General features: G+C 37.6%; 1 protein-coding gene across 2 annotated transcripts in view; it reads left to right on the forward strand.

The window, feature by feature from the left end:
* The window catches only part of LOC134742496 (ras-related protein Rab-37), a 104,640-nt gene that overhangs the window by 80,430 nt on the left and 5,726 nt on the right, over positions 1 to 18,484 (forward strand). The window contains exons 1-3 of one of the 2 annotated variants that reach the window (XM_063675710.1): positions 12,581 to 12,793; positions 14,943 to 15,053; positions 16,472 to 16,580. In XM_063675710.1, the coding sequence (XP_063531780.1) occupies positions 12,581 to 12,793; positions 14,943 to 15,053; positions 16,472 to 16,580 (433 nt within the window). Of the gene's footprint in view, positions 1 to 12,580; positions 12,794 to 14,942; positions 15,054 to 16,471; positions 16,581 to 18,484 lie in introns of those variants that run through there. The other variant, XM_063675711.1, reaches the window with a different exon arrangement.

Genomic DNA, 18,484 nt, shown 5'->3' on the forward strand with positions numbered 1-18,484 from the left:
CCAACTTTCCTATCTTGTTGCACAAATAACTATTGTTTACTACAACTTAGACGTTGTAGAATGTAGGTAAAATTGCATTGCATTTATTTACTTCGCGTAGCTAATAAAGTTTTTAATGCACCTCCCAACTTTAATAGCCTTCACAGGCCCACACATTTAACAAGTTTAATTAATTTTCTCTTTTAACTACAGGTTTTACAAAATAAACTCCATTATGCTATTTAAACAGCGCTCGGAATGGAAACGTTAATTGCAGAAAAATGGAATAAAGGGTTAAAATATGGCTAAAATTAACTTAAATAGGTACTTTGAGGTAAAAAGCAGTTCTCATTTTTTATTTCAAGTTGCAAATTCAACATTTCTATATACTGTATACTGTATACAGACCGGAAGTCACAAATTTATACAATAGGTATATTATGTATCGAACAATATGTAATCAAATATGTCATGTGCATGCACATTCGTTTAGTAACTCGATTAAATAAACTGATGTTTGTGTAAAATAATTACGCTCTATTCTCTAGTTTTCATATTTCGTCGGCCTAAATCGCATACCTCGTAACTCCATTTTTTTTGAAAATCATGTTTTGACACTTTTAGATAGTACTATTCTGAACGCATCTAACGGCAAAACTCTTAAATACCAAAAATAAACCGTTTACGTTTAAAAAGCAAAATAGAAAACCTCGCAACTCCCGACCGCCATTTTTGTAAAAGAAATACCTCGTATCTCCCCCCGCCGCCACTCCCATCAGTACAGTTTGCGATGGCGTTTTGACTGCTCGTCAGTTTTGCGTAAATATTTAGGAAGAAAACGGGTGCTGAATAACAGGTATGTGTATAAGGTTCTACGATTTTACTGATTGTTTATTCTTGATAGATATTTATCATATTTAAACACATTAGACTATTGAAAATGTCCTTTGGTTGCGTGCCATGGACATACGAGGTTTGCTTCGCCTGGATCTTTACTCATGAAGATTAGTTACGTGGTTTTCTGCTGGTAACTAGTTTCAAGAGCTTGCCTCTGGAGGCACCTTGTGGACACAAAAAAATCGCTTTTCAAGCCACAAAATCGGTTCATCGTGATGAGAACCGCTCATCATAAACCAGAAGCTTTGCCGCATAAAATGTGTGTGGATCAATGTGGCTCTAGAATCCTCATTTCGGGATCTGACTGAGATGCGTGCGAAGCGTAGGCTATAGAAGGATTTGATTTCAGAGAGAATCTCCGACCGGGAGGATACAACAGCCCCATCAGTTGTGGTCAGCCTCGTCAGGTGGCTTCTTCCAAGGGACTGGACAAAAACTTTTGACCCCCGATTGCTTGCTCAATGAAACGTGTAATGGAGCACCGGAAGTCACGTCGTACTAGTTGCCGATCTTCTTGTTTAGAGCCCGTCGCTGTGAAGACTTCTTCCACCTTCCCTCCCTTCCTTCTTCTTCTGCAACTTGGCAGGTGGGTCTTTCCCATCGTTCCATTATGAGCCTGAGGGTTTCCTCTGAAAGCATCGACCTCCCGGCTTTACGCTGTACTTCGCAAGTTCTCATACCTTCTTTCCTGAGGATTCCAACCACATTTTTGAGGGTCTGGTTTATGTCAACGGCATTTGTGCTTTCCACGGCAGCGAATCGATTCTCCAGGTTCGACTGAAATGCTTTAGATCCTACCATGGTTTGGAGTAGCCTAGGTCAGAAGTCGGAGCCTGGAAATATCAAACGGACACGTTCGAGCTTATGGTTGTATTCAGAGAGCCTCTAACAAGTCGGTGATCACTACCGGTGTTGAACCTGTTGATCACTGAGACGTCTCTGAATATATATGCTTTTTGTGATCTCATTTTTTGTCATAGTATCTGGGCTCCATCACGTCCACTTCCATGTTCCTTTGGGGCTATTTCTTGAATAAATAAATAAATATTATAGGACAATCTTACACAGATTGACAAAGTCCCACGGTAAGCCCAAGGAGGCTTGTGTTATGGGTACTCAGACAACGATATATATAATATATAAATACTTAAATACATAGAAAACACCCATGACTCAGGAACAAATTTAATATCTATTCTGTGTTCATCACACAAATAAATGCCCTAGAATGGTTGAAGAACGAATTCATCAAGAAAAGCCCCTCTCGTGGAAGTTGACAAGCATTAAATTTGCCCCCTATGATTCTGGCTACCCAAACCATGGGATCCTACTACCGACTCGCTGCAATTCTGTACTCCCACTTTAACGTGGAAAGCCAGAGGAGGCTTTTCTGTTTTTAAGTTTAATAAATATTTTTTAATTTGCAAGTTATTTTTTTTAATCCACAATTACCTTGTTGAGATCAAAAGATTATCCTCTATTTTTACGGATTTTTATAGCAAAACTCTTAATTCCCGATTAGCTTTCTAGAAATTTTGAAGAAAAACTAGTAACTCCAAATTTTCCAGGTTCAGGTGATTTAAAAAAAATAGGTTTTACCAATCTGATGGCTAAATTTAATTTAACATTATCTAAAAAAAATACTAAGTAAGTCTTCATGCAAATTTTTTGGTAATGAAGTTTTTTGTGCCTCCTGTAAAATTTGGTCAAATTGAGTTACGAGGTTTGCGATTTAGGCCGACGATTTGTATAAAGATATAGCAGTGGTCGACTGGTCGTAAATGGGCAGATTTTTATTTAAGTAGTCGTTTTTTTTCGTCGGCCCCAATAGAAGCCCAATAGTGGTAAAGTGTACAATTTTCTTTATGAAAAATATTTAATTGCGCAAGAGTTACGAATTCACATAAACTGCAACTGCACCTTCTCAATATATCAAATTTGAAGTCCCATCCTTTCTATTTTGTTTGAGATGGAACCGAGATACGAGTACAGTGAATTAGAAAGACACACGGAGAGAGATTTTTGATATTGTCACTATTTCCAATAGGAAATAGTGAGATAATAATATAATAATATTTCAGCCTATATACCACGCACGCACGAGAGGGATTGAGCTATAGTCCCCACGCTGGCCCAATGCGGGTTGGGGACTTCACATACACCTTTGAATTTCTTCGCGGATGTATACAGGTTTCCTCACGATGTTTTCCTTCACCGAAAAGCTAGTGGTAAATATCAAGCCGATCAAGCGATATTCCGTACATAAGTTCCGAAAAACTCATTGGTACGAGCCAGGATTTAAACCCGCGACCTCCGGATTGAAAGTCGTACGTTAGATCCACTCGGCCACCACCGATTTATATTGGTTACTAAGCATAAATGCCCACGACTTCATGACAACTTGCAATAATTCGGTTCTTCTTTTGATTTACCTAACCGTTTTCGTCGAAGGTAGGTACATTTCTTGGCTAAGTCGCTTACCGAAATTAAATTCATGGACAAATCGGGAACATGCATGACGTTTTCTAAATTTAATTTTTCGTCCTCGCTGACTTGGGGCTCAGCATTCCCTTCCTTTTACCGATAACTTCTCAGCGTTTGCTACCTATATTTTCATACTGCCTCTTTCAAGTTTATAAGACAACAACTTTTGTCGTGGGTAAGGTGGTTGGAGCATCCACTGTCAAGATACCATTTATCTTTGTCAATCGCCTCCTTAGTGTTCAGGCAGACATTCGCGGTCTTGGCTCGCTCCTTGCATTCGGACGCCTTATGTCCTTGCTTGTGGCACCGGAAGCACTTGTAGACAAACTTCTACTTACGATTGTATTAGGTTTAGGTGTAGATCTGACATCGTTTTGTGCTTTACGTGTCACTATCGCTTGCTCGTAGTCCGTGTTTAAGTTGCTCTGTCGACATCCTTCTTGCAACAATTTTGTCTTTATGAGGAGACTGTAGCCAGGCGTCAAACCACCGAGCAAAATTGATATCAACCAATCTGCAGGGATTTTTGCGTCGTTATCATCTAATTGCTGTGATTTTAGATAAATAGCTCTCCATAAAATTTAAATTCTCCAACTTACAGTTGAAGAGCTCGCGCTGTATGTGGATACATCTGCTCCAACTTTTATCTTCGTAGGCTTTCCGTAGGTTGTTCCAGGCTTCTTTGCAGTCTTCGCATTGTAGACGTGGGTAAAGCACTCTGGCTGCAACGACAGGCAAATAGTTGTTCGTGCTTTCCTGTCTGCATCAGCATTTACTACGTCCTTGGAAATTACCTCCCACCAGTTTTTATTCTCAAAGTAATTACGTACCAGGAACTTCCAATTAGGGTAATCTGACGATCCTTTCAGTTTTTTGATACCACTTATGCCATTTTCTTCTGACATAATTTACGTATCTTCGCAACTTTCACAACTACTCAAATATTTCTACTAACTCTTTTTACTAAACTAGCACTGTCAGTGCGTGAGGCACATGACCTATTAGTAGAACCTATTATTGGTTACTAAGCAGTGATATGGAGCTGATAGTAAAATTACTCGCTCTCGTGGTGAATAATATATTGCAATGCAAGTGACTTACAACAGACAGCTGTACAAAAATATAACTAATTTCAAATGTGTCTCACGTCTCACATAATTATCTCGTAATACGTTTACTATGTGCCACTGCCGGCATACACATATGCAACCTCCAATATTTCCGTATCGTATCGCATTGTAACATTTGTCGCCACATCTAGAACGTCTCACCGCTGTCCGTACCGGCACGTTGTGGTAAGTACGTTGCGGTTTATGTTCGATCCGATTCAGATGCGACTTTAAGCCCCTAACATGGTCAGCATCGAGGCTTCCGACCACTGCGACCTTGGTATATATATGGTATTTATAGTTTCCAACCGTATATAGGTGGTTGACGACCATACCCTTGAGCCCTACCTATGTATGGTTGACCTTGGACCGACGCAACCATAGTCGATTGGTTGTTAGCCATGCCAAAAATCATCTTTGATATTTATCTTGCCGAAGATATAGTTAACATTAACATACACAAAATAGATACCTATATGTATAAATTAATACGTAATGATTTTGCATTACATACAATAAAATAGGTAAATACACGAAAAAATATTCGTTCATTTTAGCGAAAAAATAAAATAACACAATACAAATACAAATAGTTGATACACTTTACATAAAAGGCTGGAGTCTCCCATTAAGTATAACAATACTTGTGACGGGAGAGCCCGCTCTTCCATTAGGAAATAGACATAGACACACAACATATATGTACAAACATACGTAATTGCAAATATGTAATTCTAATATTCACATGCTTTTACGACCCCTTCATTTCGTTTGAATCAAAATACAAAGTGAATAATGAACGTTATTTATGTAGAGGTAAATTGATTCCCTACTTTGGCCTCGAGAGAGTAAAACACATGTAAAACATGATTTAGTTTTTTTTTTTTGCTATCTCTTGCACAATTCTAACCTTCATATTGGGATCAGAATAAAAATAAATACTTGTAATCCTATCTACGTATAAAATTCTCAAAACAATGGACAAGTATAGTTTTTTAACCACACAGGCGAGTTAATATTAGGTACATAACTAGGTCGTCTATATTTCCCAGGAACGCTAGATCATGCGGAAGCAACCAGGTCTCCTGCAGCGCGATTACATCCGCTAGGTTACACAGTCTTCTCATTCTCACACACTCGATCGACTGGTCACAACGAACAAGAATAACTATAGAAATTTTGATAGCACTCAATAAAAAAACCGGCCAAGTGCGAGTCGGACTCGCGCACGAAGGGTTCCGTACCATTACGCAGAAAACGGGAAAAAATCACGCTTGTTGTATGGGAGCCCCAATTAAATATTACATTATTACACAACAGAAATACATCATCTGTGAAAATTTCTACTGTCTAGCTGTCACGATTCATGAGATACACAGCCTGGTGACAGACGGACAGGTGGACGGACAGCGAAGTCTTAGTAATAGGGCCCCGTTTTTACCCTTTGAGTACGGAACCCTTAAAATTACCCGTGTATTGTGCCGCGAGCAACCTAACTGTACTTACAGCGCGCTGTTTGACAACGTCAAATATATTAATGTCGCGCAAGAGCGCAATCACAACTTTTTAGGGTTCCGTACCCAAAGGGTAAAAACGGGACCCTATTACTAAGACTCCGCTGTTCGTCTGTCCGTCCGTCTGTCCGTCTGTCTGTCTGTCACCAGGCTGTATCTCATGAACCGTGATAGCTAGACAGTTGAAATTTTCATAGATGATGTATTTCTGTTGCCGCTATAACAACAAATACTAAAAACAGAATAATATAAATATTTAAATGGGGCTCCCATACAACAAACGTGTTTTTTTTTTGCTGTTTTTTCCTTAATATCGGAACCCTTCGTGCGCGAGTCCGACTCGCACTTGGCCGGTTTTTTATAATAGTGGAAAATTGTATATAGGGTAATATGGACGACGGAGACGGATGGAGCTTCGTCTAATTGTAATGTCAAAATGAGAATGACAGGTATACTTAGGGGTAAAAGATGATAAACAGTTCGTTAGATTAGACAAACGTTTATGAAAAACGCGATAAGAATTTATACCTTAATAGCGTCTATTGCAGAAATTTACGTAATATTAATAATTCACTGAATTCGATTCACGAGGTAGGTAATGAATATTAACGGCCAATCAGAAACTCGGCATCAATAAACAGATTGTTAACTAAATGTTGTTGAGAAACTAACTTACTTAGCTTAGGCTTAGCTTTATTTTATTGGTTTTGACTCGCGTACTGACAGAAATTAGTTTAATTTATTGTACATATTTTTATTATTATATTGTTTTACTATAAGAACCTAGTTTTCATTTTCTACCGCTCTAGTTAGTCGGCTACAATAGTACGGGCAACAAGGAACAAGGAAAACGCAATAAGGAACGGACTGAAAAGCATTACTTTTACAACTATTAATTAAACTAATCTCAGTACGCGAGTCAAAACCAATAAAATATCGTCACTGGCCTTAAGGCCGTTCCATCGGTTTGCCACTGTCTTTGTCACATTTCGCAAGAAAGAACGGGAAAGAACATACGCGCCAAGTGTCAATTTTGATCGAATTTTGTCGGTTTTTATTTATTTTAAAAACGTTACCTTACAATATCGAAATTCTAAAGCTATGAAATTACTATTTATGTTAAGATTGTGTTTTCTTCTTTTTTTGTTTATAGTATCACATAATAAATAACCGAGTAAAGTAGGATTAAAAGTCCGAGTTAGAGGTTACTTTGGGAATTAATTGTATCGAGCGAAGTGTCATAATTCGTATATCGGAAGCTATGTTGTTAAAGATAATATAGTCAGGAACTACATATATTTTTTCCACGTCTACGAATATCAACGTCTCTTAGAAAAACATGATCGTATCAGGAGATTTTTCGCCTTCTGGCTCAGGGAACCGCCTTAACGTTCTCGATTTCCAATCTTCGTCGAGCCGAACGATGAATTTCGGCAGCGGTAGTAGCAACTGCGGGCTACGCGGGCTCACCAGGCGCAAGCAGATAAAAACTTCAGGAGCGAATATCCAGATAATAAGTAGCAACAAAGATAGATATAACTCCGTAATAGATGGATACAGTCTAAGGAAAAAACGTGCCTCGAAAATCAAGAAAATTTGATTCTCGTTCAGAGGGCGCTACTAGTTTTGGCCTACAGTCGTATAGATGGCGTTGACGGTTTCGTTTGTTATTTAACAATTTTAACGCATATCAGTGAAAGAACATGGGTCAAAATCATAAAAATAATTAATGCAAATAAAAAAAATCATTTATCTATATTTAAATACATATTATCGTATTTTTATAAATCTTCATTTTTAGTTTTAAAGTGTGTCGACAGATGGCAGTGAATTTACTGGGGTTACAAAATTTACTATGACAGTACCGCTCTAGTATAAGTTACTCTATGGTAGCAATCATGCGTCTTCAGTTTTAAACCAGGCTGCAACAATCGTGCTTTCTTAGTTTTCGGGTTGAAACTTTTTTTTTTGGCGCAGGGGTAAATGCATTTACGCATCTCACCCCCCGGGCCGTGGAAGCCCATGGGGGGGGGGGGGGGTAATTGGGGCTCGCTCCTCCCGTACATACTCTAACCAGAGGATGGGGAGGAGAATATTACCTACTAACATCCCCTGCGGCGTCACCCTCGTCAGGGTTCTTTATTATACTTATTTCTAGACCTACTTCCGGTGTTTTTTTTATTTGATTTTCAATGCCGACAGGGCATATCTTGCCTTAGTCAATTGCGATCAAATCCAGCGAATGATTCAAAATGAAATGCCGAGATAAGTTCAAAAACAATCCACTTAAGGCCGTTCCATCGGTTTGCCGCTATCACTGTCACATTTCGCAAGAAAGAACGGGAAAGACCATGCGCGCCAAGTGTCAATTTTGATCGAATTTTGTCGATTTTTATTTATTTTAAAAACGTTGCCTTACAATATCGAAATTCGAAAATTACTATTTATTTAAGTTTTTTCTTCTTTTTTTGTTTATAGTATCACATAATAAATAATAATAAGTAAAGTTGGATTAAAAGTTAGAGGTTACTTTGGGAATTAATTGTATCGAGCGAAGTGTCATAATTCGTGTATTAGTTTATAAATTAAAGATAACATAACCAAAAACTACATATTTTTTATTTCCACGTCTACGAATATCAACGTCTCTTAGAAAAATATGATCATATACCTAAGGAGATTTTTCGCCTTCTGGCTCAGGGAACCGCCTTAAAGGATATCCGCGAATTAAAGTTAATATAAATTTTATGAACAATATATATGTAAGTTGTATTAAAATACCGTTGGCAGCCAAGCGAGCGGAAAAGCGCGATACTTTCAAACCGAAAATCGGGGGTTCGAACCATGGCTCGCAGCAACGAGGCAATTACTCCAATAGAATCTTGGAATTTATGTACGAAATATCATTTGACACTTACCATCTCTTTTAGTAAAATCGTAAAAAAATCGAACTAGTCCCATTAAGTAAAAGCGTCAGATGGCAGCTTTCGTAAAAACCAGTGCCTGTACCAATTTTTGTGATTGAATCATGATTGAATAAAGTAAAATGTCGACACAACGCTAAGAAAATGATGATTATTGTTTAACCAATTCACATAAAATATCCTGAGCGACGCTTGGCCCGAACCCTTGGGTATTAAACTTAAGCTAACTTAATTATTATCAAGTAAATACAAAATATACAAATGTTTTAGGAATTCTAATCTTATTCTTTGATCCTCAGACAAGGACTAATCTTGTGAAATGTGAACTGAGTGCGTGTAAGATGTCTTTTATATCTGGGTTGTGATTAAATGTAATCTAAGATCAAAGAATGAGTTCAAAGTAAGTAACTGGATTACATGTGACCTTAATCTTGGTACGATTTTACTTTTTATTTTGCTATTTTATTGTGTTGCCGTTGCATATTATATGACTACTATGAGCACTAATTATTTAAAATACAGACTAGTGGACGAGAGAAACACGTTATGATTTAATCCTTTAACGGTTACGATTTAAAAAAAAACGCCTCTTTCATCATCATTGGCCTTATCGTCTGTTGCAGACGGTTTATGGTGTAACACCGGAGAGACACCGTTTTTGATGGCTAAAAAGACCGATGCGAGACCGACATGGCCTACCGCAGGCCTGACAAGAGAATATTATATGACTGCATATTATATGACTACTATGAGCACTAATTATTTAAAATACAGACTAGTGGACGAAAGAAACACGTTATGATTTAATCCTTTAACGGTTACGATTTAAAAAAAAACGCCTCTTTAATGTCTTTACAATTCTGCATACCTATAAAAAAATATAGAAAGATGACGATAAACTTAGGGTGGTCATTTTTGCAGTATACCTATCTTGAAGTATGCCCTATTGTTGAGGTTGAAGTTATACTAATTATCATTTAATTTTTAGTACGTATAATCTGATATACTGCAGCTCCTGATTAAGTTCAATTAATCTACCTAGACTGTTAATTAAGCGTAAATAACCCGAAATACGACGCTAAAGCAATTTGTACTTAATTAGTGATGAGCATGTTTAATCAATATCAAACCGGTGCTATACCTATACCTACTTACTCGTATTTACGAAAATGAAAACACGAAGTGAAATTCGAAAACGTAAAACTGACTATTGTTTTTTTATTATTATGAAGATAAGTCTACATCATGTCTATATAGAACTGAATATCTACAGTACACTCAAGTCTCAAAGAAGTTTAAAAAATAAAATTGCCTGTATGTCGTTTTATGACAAAATTAGTACAAAAGCAGGTAGGAGTATTAAATCGGCCAGTCTCAGTCTGTCATCGAACGAGCAAGCAAAGGAAGCGAAGTTCTTAGATTAGATTTCGAGGCTAAACGGCACCTCCCGGCATTTCGAACTTTTTATTTTTTGATAGTGTGTGCGATAACTTTGGTACATTTGTTTTAATTTAGATGAAATTAGGTAGAGTCGTAGATTTATTAAGTTCTATTATGAGCAGGATCGATAAAAGGGTTATGGAGCTAGAAGACCCAAAAGTGATATGATGAGGAGTCTTGCTATGTTTTTCCAATTAAATTGTCATTTTAATGTCTAAAATGTTAAAAACATTGTTTGGTTGTTTCATAACCTGTGTTAAAATATATTTTCTTTTAGGCTTGTTAGCATCTTTACTTAAGGATTCCAAAGATTTGTCTTTATGAAGACTCATCGCCGGCCCGTGAAGAATAACAAACAGCAAACTCAGCTGTACCTAATTGCTTACACCTTATTGTACTCTAGAAATTAGAGCGTTTTCACATTGTCCGATCCGATATCGGATGTCGGAAGGAAGTAAAATGTAAGATATTTGTGTTTCTCTGTATTTATTTATGCATTTATTAAATCATTATTACTAAAAAACCGGCCAAGTGCGAGTCGGACTCGCGCACAGAGGGTTCCGTACTTTTTAGTATTTGTTGTTATAGCGGCATCTGTGAAAATTTAAACTGTCTAGCTATTACGGTTCATGAGACACAGCCCGGTGACAGATGGATGGACAGACGGACACACGGACAGACGGACAGCGGAGTCTTAGTAATAGGGTCCCGTTTTTACCCTTTGGGTACGGAACCCTAAAAACGATGAATAACGCAAAAAAGGCGGACTTAATGCCAATGGCACTCTCCTGCAGCTGTTTTTGTCATAGGCTCCTTCCGACATCCGATATCGGAAAGGCGCTTCCGATAAATTCAGCCATGTCGGTGTCCCCCGTCAGCTGTCGGACCAATAATATTTGTTTGTGTGTGTATGTGTAGGCATAATGCTTGTTGTAGTGTGCGTGACCGCTAAAGACGGTGCCAGAAGGCGCCCCCGCGGCCTGACTACGCGGATGTAGGATCCTACATCCGATATCGGATCGGACAAAGTGAAAACGATCTTATAGTCTATTAAATTAATCTAGGTATTTAACGTCTTCGCTATTCACAAGTTCCTGCAACTTGCAAGTTCGCAACTTCGCTTATGAAGTGCCGAAGTTAACCTTTAACGTATAAGAAAACATCATAGGAAACTTAAACTAAACGCACGGATATTACATATTTAATAAATATTGTTCAGTGTCCGATAATGGCTAGATTATGTAAAGATGCAACTTCAAATCGCACAACGTATCAGCATTGCGATACAGCGAGGAAATGCCGCCAGCATCCTTGGTACAATGTCTCAAGGGCCTATTTTAGATTTAAGCTAGTTATTTATTAATTTCGTTTACGTAGTACCACTGTATATATCTTGTATGTAAATAAGGAGATAAAAAAAGTATTAACTTCAAATCTGTATATAAGTACTTACCTACTTCATATACGTACACGTCTGGTACACAGTAACAATAGAAAAAAAAAACGATAGGGTAATTGCGCTAGTTTTCGTCCAGCTCTAGTTTTCGTCCACTTCACGAAATTTGAATATAAACTTCCGTTGCTGCACAAATTTGGACTTATTGTAATCCTTAATATCTAAACAATATATATTATCTATCTACATAACAATGATAATTTGCAAGTAGCAAATTAAAAATGAAATATATTATTTGCTGATCCGTCAAGTGGACGAAAACTAGAGCATGGACGGAAACTAGCGCAATGACCCTATTTATCCCTCTTAGCATAAGAAAAATACAGTAAGTATGATTCTCTCTGCCTAAGTTCCGCTGACAAACGATCCTTGTGGCAAACTATATTTCTTAGTCTTAGAGGCCTTAATTTCAATTCAATTTAATTTATTTATTAAATAAAGACCCAAAGATATCAGGCCTATGTGTTCCATGTATAGTAAGAATGAACAATTATCAAATTAAAGTCAATTTTTAAATGTAAAAACGTAAACTTGTGTAAGAATACAGAAACACAAATTCGAAAAAATTTAAAAATCAATCCACACCTTATTCCAAATAATCGTAAATCGTAATCGTAAATATACAGTTCAAAAGTGTATAACACGCTATTGTAAAACACGCTCAATTAGATAAGTGCATCACAAGTTACCGCTGAAATGCCAATGAAGTGAAGAAGCAAAAGTGTCCATATCATGACAATCATAACCTAAAAACACGTCAACTGTCAACCAGAGACAATGTGGAACCCAAACGCCGTAGACAACAGGCAGCTAGAAAAGCGGGTCGTCGTCGGCCGGGTCCGACCGACGTGGGCGCGGAACCTTCCAGAGACAAGAGAGGATGAGGATAAGAATGAGGAGATTGGGGTCATGCCGCATAGCGAACCCCCGTCGCCGACGGAACCCTGGCAGCAGGGGAAGCAGGAGGATAAATATGACGCTTTTGGGAAGGTGAGTTCCGATTCATTTGTTAATAAATCTAGAATATTATAAACGCGAAAGTGTGTCTGTCTGTTTGTCTGTCTGTCTGTTACCTCTTCACGCTTAAACCGCTGAACCGATTTAGTTGAAATCCATACTAATATGCATATTAATTATTAATATTATAAATGCGAAAGTGTGTCTGTCCGTCTTTCTGTCTGTCTGTTACCTCTTCACGCTTTAACCGCTGAACCGATTTAATGTAAATTTGGTATAGAGATAGTTTGAGTCCCAGGGAAGGACATACTGTAGTTTTTATCCCAGAAATCACCTGTAAGGGGGTGGAAGTTTGTATGGGAAATCGATAAACGGCAGATTGGATAAAAAATAAGCTACCCAAATTACTAACTCCACGCAGACGAAGTCGCGGGCAAAAGCTAGTAGATAATAATCCCATCCCCATGTGATATGTCGCTACACAAATGGCCAAGAAAACGATGTATAAATAATTTACGTCATTTTGGATATGAGGATTATGTAAATTTTATATAATTAATAATTATGTACTCTCAATTTATTAGGTATACCTGCTTTACAAACTGAAAATGTTTTCCTACTATAAATTAAGATTCAGTGAATTCAGTTTGATATGAAAGAATACATAATGTCAGTTCTTAAAAATCTGTTAACTCTATCTGCCTCTAAACCTAGATTCACCAACCATTTTGTATATGTATGCTGGGAATGCTGGGTCAGTCTCATCAAGTGACCAACATCAATTTTATACGGTTTGACATAATTAACCTCCGCATTACTGAATTTGAATGCGGAGGTTAATTATGTCAAACCGTATAAAATTGATGTTGGTCACTTGATGAGACTGACCCAGCATTCCCAGCATACATATACAAAATGTCAGTAATATTTTGTGTTTTTAAACTTCGTATTCAAAGTAGGGGAGAGTGGGGGAATTGGAAACGCCGAGTACTGCTAATATAATATAAATGTATGATAACGTGTATTTGATATAATTATTTTATTATTATTAGATAGCCAGATAACCATACTAACGGTTGTCGTACAAGTTTATTCGACTTGTGACATTCTTATACTTATCATTTTAGAGCGTTGAAAATTAAGTGTTTTAAACTCCCCCACGTTCCCCTACATATTTGATTTCTAAGCGACTACTCATAGCACTATAATAACTTCAGACATCTAACTAAAACGGAAAACCGGCCAAGTGCGAGTCGGGCTCGCGCACGAAGGGTTCCGTACCATTACGCAAAAAAAAACAGCAAAAAATCACGTTTGTTGTATGGAAGCCCCACTTAAATATTTATTTTATTCTGTTTTAAGTATTTATTGTTATAGCGGCAATAGAAATACTTCATCTGTGAAATTTTCAACTGTCTAGCTAACACGATTCGTGAGATACAGCCTGGTGACAGACGGACAGACAGACAAACATACAGACGGACAGACAGACAGACAGCGGAGTCTTAGTAATAGGGTCCCGTTTTTACCCTTTGGGTACAGAACTCTTAAAAGTAGGAAGACTATTTACAACTTTCGCCAAGTTCTGACGCGGTTTGAAGATAACTTTTTATTTAGGTAGTTGAAGCGAGGCGTAAGTAAAAGCAGCTAGGTAAATAAATAGAGGTAGATAGTTTTGTAAACCGCCGTATATTTAAATCATGGAATAATAACTTATCTCTAACATTGCACTGGTCTGCCATTAAAAAAAAGAATTCAATGTTTATAAATGTAACATACGGTTACTATACGTAGTATGTAGAAGTAAAAGAATTGCCTACTTATGAATAATCATCATGAATCATGATCAGATGAATCACCCATAATCTTTATTAAAAGCAGAATATCCAAAAAGGTTTTATTAAATCCATACAAATTTTCATTTATTTAATTAATTATAAATCACATGTTTTTAGTAGGTCTTCTTTAAAAAAAGTAGGTACTAGTGTACTTGTACCTACTGAGTCGTACTGACCCTACTGTAGTAGTAGTGTAGTACCCTACTGTACTGAGGTCCGGTTCACTTAGGTACAGTACACAATGCGCCGCGTACTACCGCTCGGTGCGCAAACAAATATTTATTTAAAAATAACGTGAGTACTATTTAAATTAAAATTAAATTCCATTTTCCCCTATTTTATAGGTGATGCTGCTCGGTGACAGCGGCGTCGGCAAGACGTGCATGCTAGTCCGCTTCCGGGACGGCAAGTTCCTCGCAGGAAACTACATATCCACCGTCGGCATCGACTTCCGGGTACAGACAATACTTCCTGGCGGGAAGGAAATATACAAAAATAAATCAAAATTCAGAGCCGCTAGTTTCACTCGCCCGCCGAAATTGGGTTTATTACTTTTCTCCTTTACATTATTTAAAAAAATATGAATAAAATATTAAAAATCTATCTGGGCTGTGGGCCTTCTTTTATAAACCTACAAATTATTATTTATTAGTTTTAACCCCTTCCGCATACGTAGCCATATATGGCGAACATGGTCGGATATGATATTCAACTCTATTGACAGCTATTAAAGTTCAAATTGGGGGTAATTCGTAAACTTACTAAATATGATATATGTAAAGTATAGTAGTTAAGTTTTTCTTAAAAATAACAAAAGAATAGGTATACCTAACCAAACATTTTAATAAAATGTTTTTAACAACTTTTGCCTACCTACCTCCGTACTTACCTCCGTTAAAAATGTCACAGTAGCCTGAATATCTATGACACAAACTTTTCTTTTCTAGGTGGCCATATTCTTGCAAAAAAAGATAACTATCAAGGGTTCCAATTTCAAACGGGCCAGTCGCGGGTGCGCGCGGCCGCTTCGCCGCCACGCCATTGGTGTTTGAACTTTGGCGCGCTTTTTCTGTTCCCGCCCCCTGCCACGTGACAGCTGTGATTGAATCGGCCTGACTGATTTATTATTGCAATGTTCTTTTTTATTTGTGCCGTTTTTACCGTCTTGATTTATGGCATCTGCCAGTTTTTTTGGAGTTATTGGTTTGCTAAATTGGCTGTTCACTGGACGTTAACTTAATAATGGGGCTTATAAAAGCAGCTTTTTTATTTTTTATTGAATAAGTACAATCTATTATTTATGTAGCTGTTAAATCACACGCAGTCACACAATCACATTACAACTCACGCTTAAATTATCTACTTATGTGCAGTCAAGGGCATATTTATATATATGTACTTACATTACTAAAGTTTCAAAAATATGTGTACGCTCTTACACCTTAGACAATAAAGTCGTGTTCACGTATTTTTGAGCCATTTGTCTGGAATTCTGGATCGATATTTTTCCCTTCGACTACGTTATGTGACATAACTTATGTCATACTCATAAGATAACTTACGTGCACAAATTTATATTCTTGGGTAAATTATGTCTCGCTTGCTATACAATTCTGAATAGGTACCATGTCTAACAATGCTTCAAGCCATATAATTCACATCACACCAGATTCACATTAGCTTTGAATTAACCAACATTTTAACTATTTAGGTACCTACCTAACTTAACTTTTACATTTGGTATGATAGCACAAAAACTCACGTCACGTGTAATATCAAGGCGAAAATAGCTGGAATAATTCTCATGATCATGATACTATAATAACAACTTTGTAATGTAAACTTTTAGTACAGCTAGCGCCATCTGTTACAGAACAAGGTAGTCACGGTCGACGGCATCAAGGTAAAACTTCAGATTTGGGACACCGCTGGGCAGGAGCGCTTTCGGAGCGTCACGCACGCATACTACAGAGACGCACATGGTAAACAAATTACTATATTATTATTTATGCTATATGTATATTCCAGTACGATTTTTTTTCAGAATATTTAAATCAGAAAGTTTGAGACAAATTTCATAAATTAGACGAATTAGTTTTACCAGTGTATGGAAATTGTGATACCACTAGCGCCATCTCTTGCGGACTCTGGAAACTAAAACCAACCTTGCCTTATTTTCCTGCAAATCTTGACCTAGATATCGTATCTTCGTTTGAATTACGCGTTTCTATTAAAAAAAATACCTAGCATTATCTTGAGATTGTGCTCATAAAGAAACAAAGACATCTTCATTAGAACATGCAACTAAGTATGTTTCTACAGGCAAAGATGTAGTTTATACCTAATTTCAAGTAGGTAGAGGAATCCAGATCAGTCTTGTTCCAAGATTCCAAACCACGTAAAGGCAGTCGGGTTGGCCTCGACTCGACCCGTTTCTTATCAGCCAGCACTAGCAAAATGAACCCTGGGTGTTTGCAATGAGACCCACATGCCGTAACTCGTCAAACCGGATCGCACACGTGTACAAACTCGATTTGGCCACATTGAGTCGCTTGGTGTCCCGGACGTATTCCCGTTACCGTTAAGTTAGTGTTCGGTAGACCGGTATCAGGGGTTTCAAGATCCTATCAAATCAGAGAGCTCACCTACACTGGGGCGTCTGAGAGCTCGACTCACCTAAACTCGACGAACCATTAGAACAAAGAGGATATATAGGATAGAGAATACTGTCATAGTAAATTTTGTAGCCACAGTTAATTCACGGCCATCTATCGACACACGATTAAAACTAAAAATATAAAGGTATGGATAAATGATTTGTTTATTTGTATTTATCATTTTTATATGATTTTGACCCATGTTCTTTCACTGATATGCGTTTAAAATTGTTAAATAACTAAAGAAACCGTCAACGCCATCTAGTCGAGAATAGGCCAAAGGTGGTAAAACGTGATGGCGGTTGAAGGGTTGAAGGGATGGGAAGGGTGGTTTAGGGTCAAGGGATTCAGTGATCAGGGTTGATGTGCTGTGAGGTTGAGTGATCGGGGGGTTTGAGGGATTGGGTCAGTGGCGCGGCGGAGAATGGATTTAGTGACAGGAATGATTTCCCAGACGGACTCGAGGAAAATTCTGATTTTTAATAAAGTTTACGAATTTAGAGTTAAACATGATTATGTTTTTCATTCATGCGTCACGCTCTTAACAGTGTCTTAAAACTAAAAATGGAAAAACAACTTTTATAAAAAAAGCCGATTATTTTTGACTGGTATTTTTACTAATTGGCTTGGCACCGACTTCAAACATATCAGTTGGTAACGCAAATACTTAAACACGGAACCCTAAAAGGGATAATATTTTATTTCATCCTTTTTGAAGGCGGTTTATCTTTTTTTATAAAAGATTTTTGTAGTGTTGTGTTCCTGATGGTGAGCAAGGTTTTCAGTGCACCCAAAATCCTTGTCAGCTTGTAGGGTTGGCAACGCGTTTATAACTTCACGAGAATTGCAAGCGCAATCGCACGCTTGTTTGCCACCATCGTCAAAAAAAGGCATCTTCAGTCGTCGGTGCGGTACTTATGCCTCATGAGCCCTCTGGCAACACTGCCATGACTTCATGTTTAATACCTAGTTGGTCAATTCAATTCAATGATGATGATAATGTCCTCCCAGACGTATCCGTTGACGGCGACACTCGGACGAATCGTATTCTCTATGTCGGCGGCAGATCGTAAAACCGCTTAGTCAGATCACGAAATGCCAGCGTTTCATGTTAGGTATTTTACGATGCGCCCGGTATGAAGCTAGGAATATCAACGAATGCAATTGGTATGATCGATCTGCCGCCTCTTTTATTAGGCAGATCGTGATATATATGCCTGGGTTATTCT

The sequence above is a fragment of the Cydia strobilella genome, chromosome 6 (genome assembly GCF_947568885.1).
Source record: "Cydia strobilella chromosome 6, ilCydStro3.1, whole genome shotgun sequence".
In the NCBI taxonomy this organism is placed as follows: Eukaryota; Metazoa; Arthropoda; class Insecta; order Lepidoptera; family Tortricidae; genus Cydia; species Cydia strobilella.